We start from the raw sequence: 13,321 nt of genomic DNA, 5'->3' as shown, positions 1-13,321 counted from the left end.
TTGTATTAGCTGCAATTTTCCAAGATGAATCAAATGCTGTCTAACCTCAGCTGGGCACTGTGTTATTATCCCTGCCTTGTCTAAAGCTCCTCCCCTAACTTGTATCAGTGCTCAAAAAGTGGTTTTTAAAAAGATTTTAAAAGCTACATATTCTCTCCCTTGTACAAAGCTGCTCACTGTGGTAGTCCATAGTCTCAGCCCCTGGCACAAGACTGCCTTCTGTGCAAACACTTATGAGCTGGCCTTCAATGGCAACACAGACAAAGCAGTTTTCCAATAAATAAATCCATTCTATACTCAGGAAGAGTCTGGATTCGTAACAGGTCAAGATGAAATACTTTCCATTCCAATAAAAACTAGAGAGGATATTAAAGAACATCACAAAAATGCTGGCTGGAAGAGACTGCTGAAGTCTGTGGTCCAACCTCCGGCTCCAACAGGTCTATTGCCAACACTGTAGCTTTTTCTAGCCAAGTTCTGAAACCCTCCAAGGATGGAAATCCCCCCGCATATCTGGGTAATTGGTCCAAGGCTGCATCACCCTCCTGGGAATGAAGTATTCCCTAATGCCCAACTAGAATCTACCAAGCTGCAACCTGGGGCTGTTGCCCTTTGTTTTGCTATCTCCCACTAGCAAGAAGAGTTTGGCTCCATTGTCTCTTATAACTGCCCTTCAAACTGTTGTAGGCAGGTATTAGTCCCCCTCAGCCTCCTCTCTGCCCATCTGAATAAGCCCAGCTCCCTCAGCCTCCCCACAGGTCTCGTGCCCCAGACCCCAGCCCACCTTGGCAGCTGACACCAGACCACCTCCAGTTTCTCCATGTCCTTCATGACCCGCGGGGAGGAGAAAGGGGGCAGCTCGACAGTTTTCCAGGTGCAGCAGCAGGCAGAGGGGGACAACAACTTCTATTTGCTGGCCACTCTCCCATGCTAAAGCAGCCCAATGCATGGTTTGCCTTTAATATTATGCACGAAAGGACAGTAAGTTCAGGTGTGTACACCAAGGAAGTTACCAGATAGGCTAGCTGAAGCCCACACTTGACTCACGGTCCTCATCTGCCCTGACTGACCCAAATCCAGCAATTCTGCGCTGGATTCCTATCTGCCACATGCACCAGGGTGCCCTCCACATGCATACACGGAGCCCAGGGACACACGTGTCCCAGGCAACCCAGGCCTGCAAAACATGGTATAATCTCCTTCCGAGGGGAAAAAATAGAGATGAATTAACAGAAAACTTATGCTGATAGGAAACTGAGGGCATTGCACAGGAATAAACCACAACCTGCATAGGCAGGGTGGAGAGAAGTGCCCAGTACGATGGCAGAGCATAGTACAATAAACACTGCACCACAGAAAGGATACACCATGAACCCTTGCTTACAGCTCCAGTATAGATAGGGCACTATCTTCACCTTGTTAGGCAGTGGACATTTATGGGACCCAAACAGCACATAAGGTGGCAGTTCCTGGGGCAGGATTTGTGACCATCTGTAGCTGCACAGATGTGTCTGTTGACAGTTGTGCTCTTCCAGATCCAGATGCAGCGATGGAAGATTATTACTTTCCATTGCTCATCACTGTTCTCCCCTCTGAAGTCACAAGAGTTGCTCCCCTACCAGCAGTGTGGTGGTGTGGCAGCTCCCTAAACTGCTTCAGAAAAAAAAAGGGTTATCTTAGATTGGTCATTTAAATAAAATTAGCTTATTTCTGGCCAAGGAGATAGCCCTTCCACCAGTGCTGCTTGAAGGAAGCAGAGCAGATCTGTCCACAGCCAAATGCAACCAAGGAAAATCCCTCAACAGAGCAAAGGACCTTCATCTCCCAACCTTTAAGAGCAGGAAAAAAATTCGTGAGAGTGACTCTACACCTATGGTTTGGAAGAGGAGCAATGAGTGAAGCCTCAGACTATCTTTAAAAGCACCATCTGCTGTGCAGTGAGGAACAATGCTCTGTGTGCAATACTGAAGATCTAGCTCAAAAAGATCTTGTCTCCTTCTCATGTTTACTTCTGGAGGGATATGCCATCCCTCCTCCAGCAACATCTAAGAAAAGAACTTGGATCTGAATTCTCATTCATTGTTATGAGGGTTAATGCAGCTAGTGATAGAGCCAAATTCCAATATTCTGTATTTCCCCTTAAAATTTCTGCCTTCCAAGTACTGACTGTGCATTGTAATGGAAGGCACAAGCTCTTTCTGCTATCTGTTTAATAACTGACAGAAGTTCAGAGGCATAACCATAGGAAAATTTATCAGCCTGAACTTTATTGCCCTTCTGAAGACAGACCATCCCTTTGTGAGCACACAAAACTATTCTTGGAAGGGCAGTTACAGTATTTTTAGTGCACTAACTATGCAAAAAGAAGAGCTGACACAGTCATGAGGAGGACTGGCTCATTTGCTGCACTAGCTTCTCCACAATTTTTTACACTTTCCTTAAGAGTGATAGGTTTACCCAGACCCTCATCTTCTGATGGTTTACAGTACAAGGAGGGAGAATACACCCACAGCCTCCAAGTTACAGTGTCTCATAAAGTCACAGGTAACCACGAGCACCTAGCATAGCATTTCTATTTTTACATTCCCGCATCCTACCAATAGGAGCAGTTTGTTTATTGTATCTTCTCTCTCTCTCACTGTTGATTTAGGAAAAAATTATACAGTTGTTCAACCTATGGTGGAACTGAAATTGAGACTTTGCAAAGCCCCAGATGGCTTTGCTAAAGAACCTGGCGCATGGGCAAACTGCAAAACAAACATCATTAAGACAGCTGTCTCATTCTGGCAGGTGATTTTCTGGAGAAACCAAAGTCAGTTTTGGCATCTACAATTCAAAAGTTTTCATATAGCTGTTCTGCCCAGATGAGAGGGGCGACAGCCTCTCTCATAGCACTACAGGCTAGATGAGCAGACAGTGAGGTGGCCTGAAAACTGGCTGAATGGCAGAGCTCAGAGGGTTGTGGTCAGTGGCGCAAAGTCTAGTTGGAGGCTGGTGACTAGCAGTGTACCCCAGGGGTCCAATCCTGCTCAGCTTATTTATCAATGACCTAGATGAAGGGACAGAGTGTGTCCTCACTGAGTTTGCCCATGATACAAAACTGGGAGGAGCAGATGATACACCAGGGGCCTGCGCTGCCATTCAGAGGGACCTGGACAGGCTGGAGAGATGGGCGGAGAGGAACCTCATGAAATTCAACAGAGGCAAGTGCAGGGCCCTGCCTCTGGGGAGGAAGAACCCCAGGCATCAGGACAGCCTGGGGCCTGACCTACTGGAAAGCATCTCTGCAGAGAAGGACCTGGGAGTCCTGGTGGACAACAAGTTGACCATGAGCCAGCAGTGGGCCCTTGGGGCCAAGAAGGCCAATGGTGCATTCCTGGGGTGCATTAGGCAGAGCATTGCCAGCAGGTCCAGGGTGGTGATCCTCTCCCTCTACTCAGTCCTGGTGAGGCCACACCTGGAGTACTGTGTCCAGTTCTGGGCTCCCCAGTATAAGAGAGACCTGGGGCTCCTGGAGCGAGTGCAGCAAAGGGCCACTAAGATGATTAAGGGACTAGAGCATCTCTCCTATGAGGAAAGGCTGCGGGAGCTGGAACTCTTCAGCCTGGAGAAGAGAAGACTGAGGGGGGAATCTTAGCAATGCATATAAATATCTGAAGGGAGGGTGTAAAGAGGACGAGGCCAGACTCTTCTCCGTGGTGCCCAGTGACAGGACAAGAAGCAACAGGCACAAACTGCAACACAGGAAGTTCTCTCTGAACATAAGAAAAAGCTTTTTTCCTGTGAGGGTGACTGGGCACTGGAAGAGGTTGCCCATAGCGGTTGTGGAGTTTCCATCCATGGAGATATTTCAAAAGCCATCTGGACAGGGTCCTGGGCAACCTGCTCTAGGTGATCCTACTCGAGATGGGGAGTTGGACTAGATGATCTTTAACAGTCCCTTCCGACCTCAACCATTCTGTGAGAGGGAGACAATGATGAAATTCTTTCCTTTGTCCAAGGACAACTACGAATCTGTATCACCACTAATCCGGTCCAAAGTCTCTCCCACAAATTCTATCCAAAGATATCACCACCTTTGTTTTGGTTTTTATCTTTCTTTCTTTCTCACAGGTTTTGTAACCACTTATCTGCTAATGAGAACTGAATATTTTCCAAGTTCTCAAATGGCGAAAGTGTTGTCACTCAGAGAATATCCTCTGAACAGTTTTGGTGCCGTTATGAACCTAGTTACAAAAGGTGGAGAAGGAGACGAGTACTTCAGAATAGACCAGTAACTACCCATGAGCTTGGGAGATCCGTATTGAAAAGGTCTCAGCAGAGCACAGCTGCAAACTGCTGCAGATAAGAGAAGTATTGCCATACCAGCACAGTCTCTTGAGGCTACTTGACTATATCAATCCTAGGTTGAGAACCAGATTTTCAGGGGATTATGGACTGAAGCTAGGAAGTATGGGAAAAGCTGCAGCACTTTCCCCAGGTGGTTTTCTTCTTCACAAGCATAAAAACTGGTGAAAGTTGCATTCCAGTGATGCCACTGTATTTTGAAATGCTTCCAAAAATCAACTATTTCTCCCCCACACGTTTCTCCCAGATGGCTGCTTATGAAATGAAGTCATTCCGCTTTTTACAATGTGCAGAACCACATTTTGGGTAGCTTTGTTGTGTTGAAAGTTGTAACAATAATACTGGATGCTACTGATCACACATCCCAATGACTTTATAACCTGTAGAGCTAACTAACCTAACCAATTAAACAGCTCATCTCAGCAAAACAGGTCTTGACACCTTTGTAGGCTGCTCCATAGAAGCATTCAGGCTGGCTTTATGTTTGATGCTCTTTTTTTCTGTCTCATATTTGCATGGAGTTACACACCTTAAAATGATGAATAACTTGCCTGGAATGACAGCCTCAGCATGGCTGGGTCTTTGCTGTGGATGTCTGAAAAGTTTTTCAGGCTATGCAACTTTATGTCTACCATGTGTAGTCACAGGAAAACTGGCAGGCAAACAGTCATATCCCTACTGTCTAATCATGTATTCCGTTGCTCCTTCACACATCCAGGACCTTGTTAACAAGTGATCTTGCACAACAATTATTAGTTATTGTCAAAATTCACGTGCACAGATGAAACAGGTATAAAGGGAACACGAAACAAAAGAATTTATCTTTCAAAATCCCAAGCCAGTGGAATTTGCTTGGAGGTCACACCCATCTCTCACTAATACAGCAAGGATAAGACAAAAAGATTACATTCTGCACTCCTCATTCCTTACCTTGCAAACATGCGGAGATCTTCTGGATTCTGGGCAGCAGGGACGTTAAGGATAGCCTCCCGCTCATGTTCCAACAAACTTGCCAGTAGATTCTCTGTCATCCTTTTATTTAGTGGCGAGTCCCCACCAGGTATCAACTCAGCACTGGAATTATCCATGCTAGGGCTTGTCAGAGTCATGTCATCACTACTAGCTATCAGGGGAAGAGAGAAGACACACAGAATAGTTATATTCCTCATGATGTAAAGATTATCGATTCAGATTGTTTCTACGCAGTCGTTCCAAACAACCTCTTTTCTCAATGGGAAAGTCAAATGTTTCAACAAAGTCATCAATTTATGTGGAAAAACGTACTTCTGGAGACTATAAACAGTCTATAAAAAACATCTGAAAAGAAAATTCCCAGCCAGCTCTGCTGGAATAGAGTGAAGTGGTAACATGAAAAGCCTATCAGCACAGAAGGTGGGAGCAAGCAGAAAGAAAGGCCAAGAAGCAATATCCTCCCATAAGTGAGCCAGGATAAGCAGATCGCAGACTTATCTGATTCATGTTCCAAGATTTCTGCCCTATCTCATGACTTCTGTAAAGCAACAGCTGTACAGGGAATATCTCTTGATATCTAACCGCAGTGTTGCTTGACATTCTGGGAATCCTGCTCACAACAACAGAGGCATGAAAGTTTGGGGATTTCAGCACTGTGTCTGATCTACACTCTTGTAAAAATGCTTTCCCAGCATCACCCTGAACAATGGCAATGAGGAGATTAAAGAACTCGATGAAGAGAATGAGAAATCAGCCATTTCTGAGAACAATACCTAGCTCTGCATTTCCTTAAATGGCTTTACAGCCCATAGAAACCAATGCTGTTTTAAAACGAACTCTCAGAAGTTATTTTTCCTGTCCTGATAATCAAAGTTCACTGCGTAACCGCGGTGCAGTCAAGAGTAACGGAGATGGTGCTCTAAGTAGACCAAGGAAGTGGAAAGTTACTTGGAAAAAAAACTTAAACGTACCTCTGATAAAATGAAAATATTTCACATGACCAAGCGAGAATTAGGCAAATTACAAAGGGTTACTTTGTTTTTAAAACAAGAATTTAAGCTCTTACAGCCCTTCAGACTTTCACTAATGCCCAGCTCCAAGAGGGGCTGGCTGTAATTTGCAAACACACCAGCAAAGATGAGTTGTCTTGCTACAAAGGCCTGATTATTCTAGGTATGGTTAAGAGAAGATCTAAAAGCTGGCAATAGCCTGAATAGCAGAGAAAAGTACGCTCGTACTTGGAGAACCAAAGCTGAGAGCATTGGGGGTGCTTAGACTTCGGCCTCCAACTCTGGCAGTAAAGGGCATGTCTTCATCTTGGGCTCGGAAATCTTCTTCATTTGGTGGCACCATCAGACAGACATACGTGTGAAGCTGAATAAGGAGCCGATGTTGGAGCATCCATATCACCATCTGAATGAGCTGAGTCTGCAGAGCAGGAGGTGAAATATTAAACATACACAAAGTAAAACACAGTTCAAATACAGGAGGAAAACAACGCACAAGGTCTAAGAAATTGCAAAGAATATTTTATAGGGGAGAACTGCTTTCAACACCACACCACAGTTTTGCCTCTACTCTGTCTGGTCGGCATACATTTCCAAACACAGAAAGGTGACCAGACACACACCAGACTCAAAGCATTTATGGATACTTAGGCTGTAAATCGATCCTTTAATGGTTTACATGTCATTATGCAACCCTGACAAACACAGCCAGTGTCTTCAAATGAACCAACCGCCGCCCCCTGCCATAGCTCCAGCACCTGGTATGGTCTAGCCGTGCAGCCGAATGGGTCTCCCTGGACACACAATGCTTTAGCCATGAAAACCCACACACTGAGCTGTTTGGTCCTTTTTTAACACAAAAGTTTAGGAGGTGCTAAAAAATGGGACAGCCTTTCTTCTGAGGGACAGGACATGGAAAACAAGTCAATCAAATGCAGGCTCTGCTTGCCTTGGCCCAAGTGAGAGAGCCCTGACATCAGTCAGTTGGTTTCTACACAAGGCCCACTAAAAGCAGTAATCCCCAAAATGGTGATTAATTTCAGAGTGGCCCAGATTAAAGCTCGGGTTACCCTAGAAAGCCTTTGGAGAGGACAGGGCGACTGGGCACGGCTGAAGCAACAAAGAGTAGGAGCCGTTTGCTGTCAGATGGGAAACTGCTGCAAAGCTATGGGAGAGACTAGAGATCAGAGCCCTGCTGGGACTCAGCAATGCTGAACTAATACCAACAGCAGCAGAAAACTGGGCACAGGACAGCAGCCTGCCGCTGCCACAAGAGTCCCCTCTCCATGCAAAGGGTTAACATTTCCCATTGGCTCACTATCCCTCTGCAATAAGAGGCCAGGCCAAGCATTTAAAGGCAGCTAGGTTCCCAGGGTGCTGATAGGGAAGAAGAGTTTCAAAGGTGCCGAGAGATGACACTCATGCTAAACAAACATGCAAAACATCTTCTTTGTATTACAGCAGCTGAAGGACTCCATAACGCCCCAAACTCAATGCTGAAAGCAGCGGCGAGAATGAGGGAGAACCGTTTGTAGGTTCTCGTCATGGCCTGCTGTCAGGAGTTTTGGAGGAGCATTCAAAATGTATCATCCTGTCTCAACTTCTACACAAAAAGCCTTTTCATTTCCAAGCCACTGTAGGCAACCCTTCCCATAGCTAGCAGCTCTGAAAACACTGATTCACTGACAAAAGCTGTTTGGGGATTTCATAGCAACCAGCACTGTTTTGGTGAGAGAAACACATGCAGAATGAGCTCAGAATCTGAGAAGGAAGCTAGCTCTGCTGCATTAATCATCAGGATAATGGGCCAAATCTCAATAAAAGCCCCAAACTGAAGTTCATCAATCCTCTTCTACAAACCATACAGCTTACAGTGACTTTCAAATCACACAAGAAATATCTTTTGTTTGCTGACAGTCTTTTCAGGGATTCCCATCTCTTGCGGCTGAATGGGTTTTAATCTTAAAACATATTATCTGGGATCACCTTCAAATATATGTTTTTCAGAAAAGGTATAATTAATTTTTTATAGTAAAAAGAAAATCTACGAAAGAGGAAGGCTGGCAAAAGATACCAGGTGCATTTATACATTATTTTGCTAACATCTGAAATCAGCCTGTAAGAAATAGGAAGCTTATTCCAGTGCTTATGTTGATAAAAACCTTCCTTCCAGATGCAGGCCTGGATGGAAAGATGTCTCATGTGTTTTAGTTAAACTTCCAACCTGCTGGCATGCAGCAGCGTCCGATTAGCTAGTTTCATGTCATTTGAAAACTTGAGGTCTGCACATTTCCCAACACAAAACATCCTCAAAAAATCCAAGGCAATTCAAGGAGACTGCACACTGATTTCACAGTAAGATAGGCTCTACCAGACCGGCAGACTCTGCTATGTACCTGGCCTAGATCAAACTCCACCGGTCACTTTGATGGCTTCATGAATTACAAAAATAGCCAGTTGTTTTTGTTACAGCTCTGTGTGCATGGAAAGTCTTATCCAACACTGTCTCAGTTCTGCATACAGATATTCACCTCTACCCTCTTGCACAAATATCTAGAAAGCCATTCTTCAGACAGCAGCTATGGCTCAGTGAAAAATAAGAAGCCAGACAAAAGTGGTGTTACAGTTTCACAACTGCAATGTTCTTTCCTGAAGGAATGACTGCCAAGCACCTTTGGACTGAAAGTGGGAGAGTGGGAGACCAGTTGTGACTAACTCTAAAACTAGTTCGTCCATGTCAGACATGAATGCCACAACAGAGTATTTAAGTGAGCCTGAACTCCTGCCTCCAGATAAGAGAGAAGGATTAAAATTAAAGGTTACCTACAATAAACTTGACTTTAGTGTGAATTCAGGACCTCTAAAAATCTAGTCCTAGAAAAAAACCCAAGCAATTGCAGCATCCTATGACTGGCAACAGGCCTGTAGCTGTATCATGCCATCATTGCAACCTCACACCATTTCCACTTTGTCCTACCCACACAAATACATTTTTTCCAAGTTTAAACCTATTTCATACCAAAAGTAGCAAGTGTTTTCACAGATGAGGCCAAACAGAGGCTTTGCTAATAGGTTCTGCTGCCTATTCTGGACAGAGCAGTGAATTTATGTTCGTTCTCCATCTGCTCCTCTTGAACTTTGATGGAGTTTTCAGATAGGACTAGAGGAGGGAAGGCTTCCCTGCACCATCTGTGCTCTTCTGTCTGTCCAAAATGCTATTCCTCCCTCACAGATACAGAGTTGCCGTCTTCATGCCTGGTCTCAGTCTCCTTGAGTAGCTGGGCTCCTTCCTGAAGCCAAAAAGGGCTGGGAGTAGCTTCCCAGGAAAGGGTATGCTTCGTCCCAAGACTGCCTCCGCTCACTGTCGTCATCTGGTAGGGGAGGAAGCCACTGCCGGCCTTTTTTGGCTGAAACACCAGGACCAGGACGGAATTACAAAAGGAAAGGTTTTTCATTGCTTAACCTAGTTAACGATCAATTCTAAATTTCACCCATATTCCCATCATCCTTCCCCCATGCTGCCTCTTTCTAGTCGGCTCTGCTGATGGCTCTTACCCGCAGCAGCGTCTGGATCACTCCCACTAGCACAGATCAGCCCACGCCACCCCCCTTCTTCTCCCCCCATCACTGCACAGCAGGTCCCAGGCAAAGTTATAGCATGTCATCATGCAAGACTGTATGGAAGTCACTGCTAACAATACATTGCTTTGTGTTTATTGACAAAAGCAGAGGACATGTATTAGCTTCTGAAAACATGGCCTTTATACGTCAGCCCATCTGGGCAGTTTGAGACAGTCAGAGGACAGCTCAGCCCTGAGTCCTGGGGAGACAAGATCTGACATTCATTATTGTCTTCCCTCTTGGCTCAAAGAGAGTATTTGTAAAAATCTTGAGTAACATGTTAAATAAAATGCATTTCTTGCCAGGATTCTTGAAGGCTGTTTCCTCTTTAGGCCCAAAAAGCAAAGGAAAACGCCAAGATTAACTGGACCTAGCAACAGGTTCAGGGCAGGGAGGAGAAAACAACAACAGAGCAGCACTCAATCCTAGCTTGGTGTTTCTCACCACACAAGGATACACCTCTAGTAAAAATACAATATGCTTGGCATACTGAGGTACACAGTCCCCCTTTCTCCAGTTTGGATTCTCTAGTTAATCTGACACATTAAATCTTCACGATCAGGCTTGAGATGTCAGTGCTGCGTTGGGTCAGTAAAAGGGGATCTTCATAGTTGCTGCGATCAATGGATGTTTGCCCAAATATATCAAATTCTCCTACCATTCAGCACACCATCTTTTACAAAAAACAAATAAGCTATTAAAACTGCTCCCTATTTTGCATGTAAAGTCTTTGAAGACCCCTTTTAATGTAGGATAAAACATGTATTGTTCTATAATATCACTGTTTTAATCATTATGTGATAGCTTTGAATTCTCACTTTGCTGAAGAGGATTTAACCGTTCCCTCCATTTAGGCCTTTAAAGCTGTATTTTTTAAACTGTCACACAGGAGAACCCTAATTTCATACCTAATCTAATTGAGATATCTAATAAATGCACCTAAGTACTACTTCCCTACTTCTGCCAACAAAAGCTCCCGTGACTCCTAATGTCTTGCAGATGTCCAGCAGAACAGTCCCATTTGTAGCGCATCTCTCAAAAAACCACAATGGTCTATTCAGTATTTGCATGCAGCTCTCCTCCTACTCCCATCCCCTGACATACACGCTCATTTTCCACTGCACTATTGTACAGAGCAGGGCAAGCTTCCCTCGTGTGTAAGGCAGAGGCCTCATCTACTGGTTGCCTTAATCCCAACAGGATGGCCAGACTTATTAAAACAAAGCTGAAAAACTAAACGTGTTTTGTTCAGGGAGAGCTGTCATAACTTCCCGTCTGTTTTTTTTTTTTTTTTCCACAGTTATTCTAGCCTCATCAAGGGAAGAACTAGATAGCTAGAATAATAATAGCAATCCACGTTATTATAAGGAGCTACTGTAGTGAAGGGGATGCAGGGAGGAAACAGGGTATCTCATTCACATAGACACTCTCCCTCTACCCTTACAGCTGAAAGATCCCCTCTGTTAGTCCATGTTTGCTCCTCAAGGCGGGATAGAGAGATCGCATATCTTCTTCTGAAAGAGATAAACTAACGGAGGTCATAGTGTATAGCAGAAGGGAACCCACAAGGGTTATCCCTGTCCCTTCGTTTGCAAAGAGATTTAGCACAGGAGTAGCTGGGTAAAGAAACTTTGATATTTTAAGAATGTCTTGCACTGAGAAACGTGTTAAAGCATTGCTATGTAGCAACTGCGGTTTCTCTAACACGTGCCTGGTATACATATTCTTTCGATGAACGTGCATTGAGCTCAAGATTTTAAGCCAGCAGTATACAAACAAACACACCCCGTGTTTCTGTGCTTTCACGTGAGGGTATGAAGGGGTGGGCACTACACTGAACACCTTGCCAATGCTTGTTCACCAGAAATCTCAGTAGCAAAGACTTTGGAAAAACAGAGATGGCTCACAACACACTTCAAGGAACCAGGTACTGTAATTCCTCCTTCTTCTGAGTGCTTTTACACACACACATGCACACAAATACACACACACACACCCTTGACAATTTACTTGAACAATGCTCCTGAGATGTCTGGGCCACCCTTCTATTTTAGCAGTAGTGACTTCTGAACTCTACAGTTCAGATCAGCTCTGGACACGCCAGCAACGGCACACAGTGACAGGAGCACAGGATTTGCATTGCTGCTGTGCAGCACTCAGCCATGAGCATATTCTTCCAAAAGGCCAGTGAGGCCATTCGAGAGCCAGGGCAACATGCACCTGGGAGCCAGGTGGGCACCCTCCGTGCACAGCCACACACTTTCTTTATCAAAACTGACCTGCTCTCTCTGTTTTGCCTGCAATTAACGTATCTATGTAGTCTCTCCTTACCTCCTACATGCATCTTTGGAGAAGGAGCATCCATAAATGCACAACCTGACTTAGATTATATTCAGATTCATTTTTTTTAAAGGAATTTGAAAGAGATCCTTTGGATAAGACTGGAATCTCAGATAAGCCGAATACGGTCCTAGAATCAAAGCTCATAGCTCTCCTATACTTTTAGCTAATACCACTACAATGAGAAAAGCTGTCTTAGCTTATCAACAAGAAAAGGATCAAAAGGCACCCTGGTAACGACTCAGAGAAGGAGCAGATGCTCTTATGGGCAGAGAAGTTTACTATACTCTTTAGAAATCGTATTTTTCTAAGGCAGAAGAAAACAGAATAATCCCAAACAGAAGATAAATGGCAGAAGTGGCTTTGAGATGAAATGTTAACGTCCTTGCTGAGGCCCCTCTTGCCCTTAGCTTCTGTACGTTATCTCAAGCCTTCTTGGTCAAGACAGCCAGTGGCAGGTCCAAGCAGCTAATATTGCCCTCAAGCCATATACGCATCCAGCTGAGTTCTTCCCAATATTAAGGAACATGTTTTTGGACTATACTCAGACCAGCTTGCTCAGACATATTTAGCCATTCAGCAACCCAGCTGTACAGCAGAGCTGGGAGGATCCTCATTATGATTAGAAGTGACAACAAGTTTATAGCCAGCTACAGCGGCACAGTTTGACAATCTAAGTTATCAATACCGCTCTGACTGTGACAGAGCTACTAAAGTCCTTTTTAAAATCCTAACGAACCCTGAACACAATCGGGACTGGCATGCACAAACGGAAAAGCTCTGACTCTGCCTATCAATCCTAGTCACTGTTTGCCCTAGGACAGAAGCACCGGCAGCGCTTGCCAAGTTTCCTGGCAAGCGAGACCAGATGCTGTATCATGCCATAAGAATGCAGCACTAAGAGCAACTGCAGCCTCCTGTCTGACAGCGGCCTACAGCACATGTCGAGGGAAGGGGAGGATGAATGTGGCTACTTCCCCAGCAGATTCTCCCAGGCTCCAACAATTTGCAGATCAGGACTTCCTGAGGCAGAA

The 13,321-nt window shown here is 44.7% G+C and overlaps 1 protein-coding gene across 14 annotated transcripts in view; it reads right to left on the bottom strand.

Annotated features, from left to right (window-relative positions):
- The window catches only part of NPRL3 (NPR3 like, GATOR1 complex subunit), a 52,606-nt gene that overhangs the window by 1,987 nt on the left and 37,298 nt on the right, over nt 1-13,321 (bottom strand). For all 14 annotated transcript variants that reach the window (XM_068909172.1, XM_068909167.1, XM_068909163.1 and 11 more), the window contains 2 exons: nt 6,558-6,747; nt 5,278-5,470 (listed from right to left, as the gene is read on the bottom strand). In XM_068909172.1, the coding sequence (XP_068765273.1) occupies nt 5,278-5,470; nt 6,558-6,747 (383 nt within the window). The remainder of the gene's footprint in view (nt 1-5,277; nt 5,471-6,557; nt 6,748-13,321) is intronic.

This window comes from Struthio camelus, chromosome 15 (genome assembly GCF_040807025.1).
Source record: "Struthio camelus isolate bStrCam1 chromosome 15, bStrCam1.hap1, whole genome shotgun sequence".
NCBI classification, from domain to species: domain Eukaryota; kingdom Metazoa; phylum Chordata; class Aves; order Struthioniformes; family Struthionidae; genus Struthio; species Struthio camelus.
Note: the sequence above shows the minus strand (reverse complement) of the source record. Positions and strands in the feature narration are given on the sequence as shown.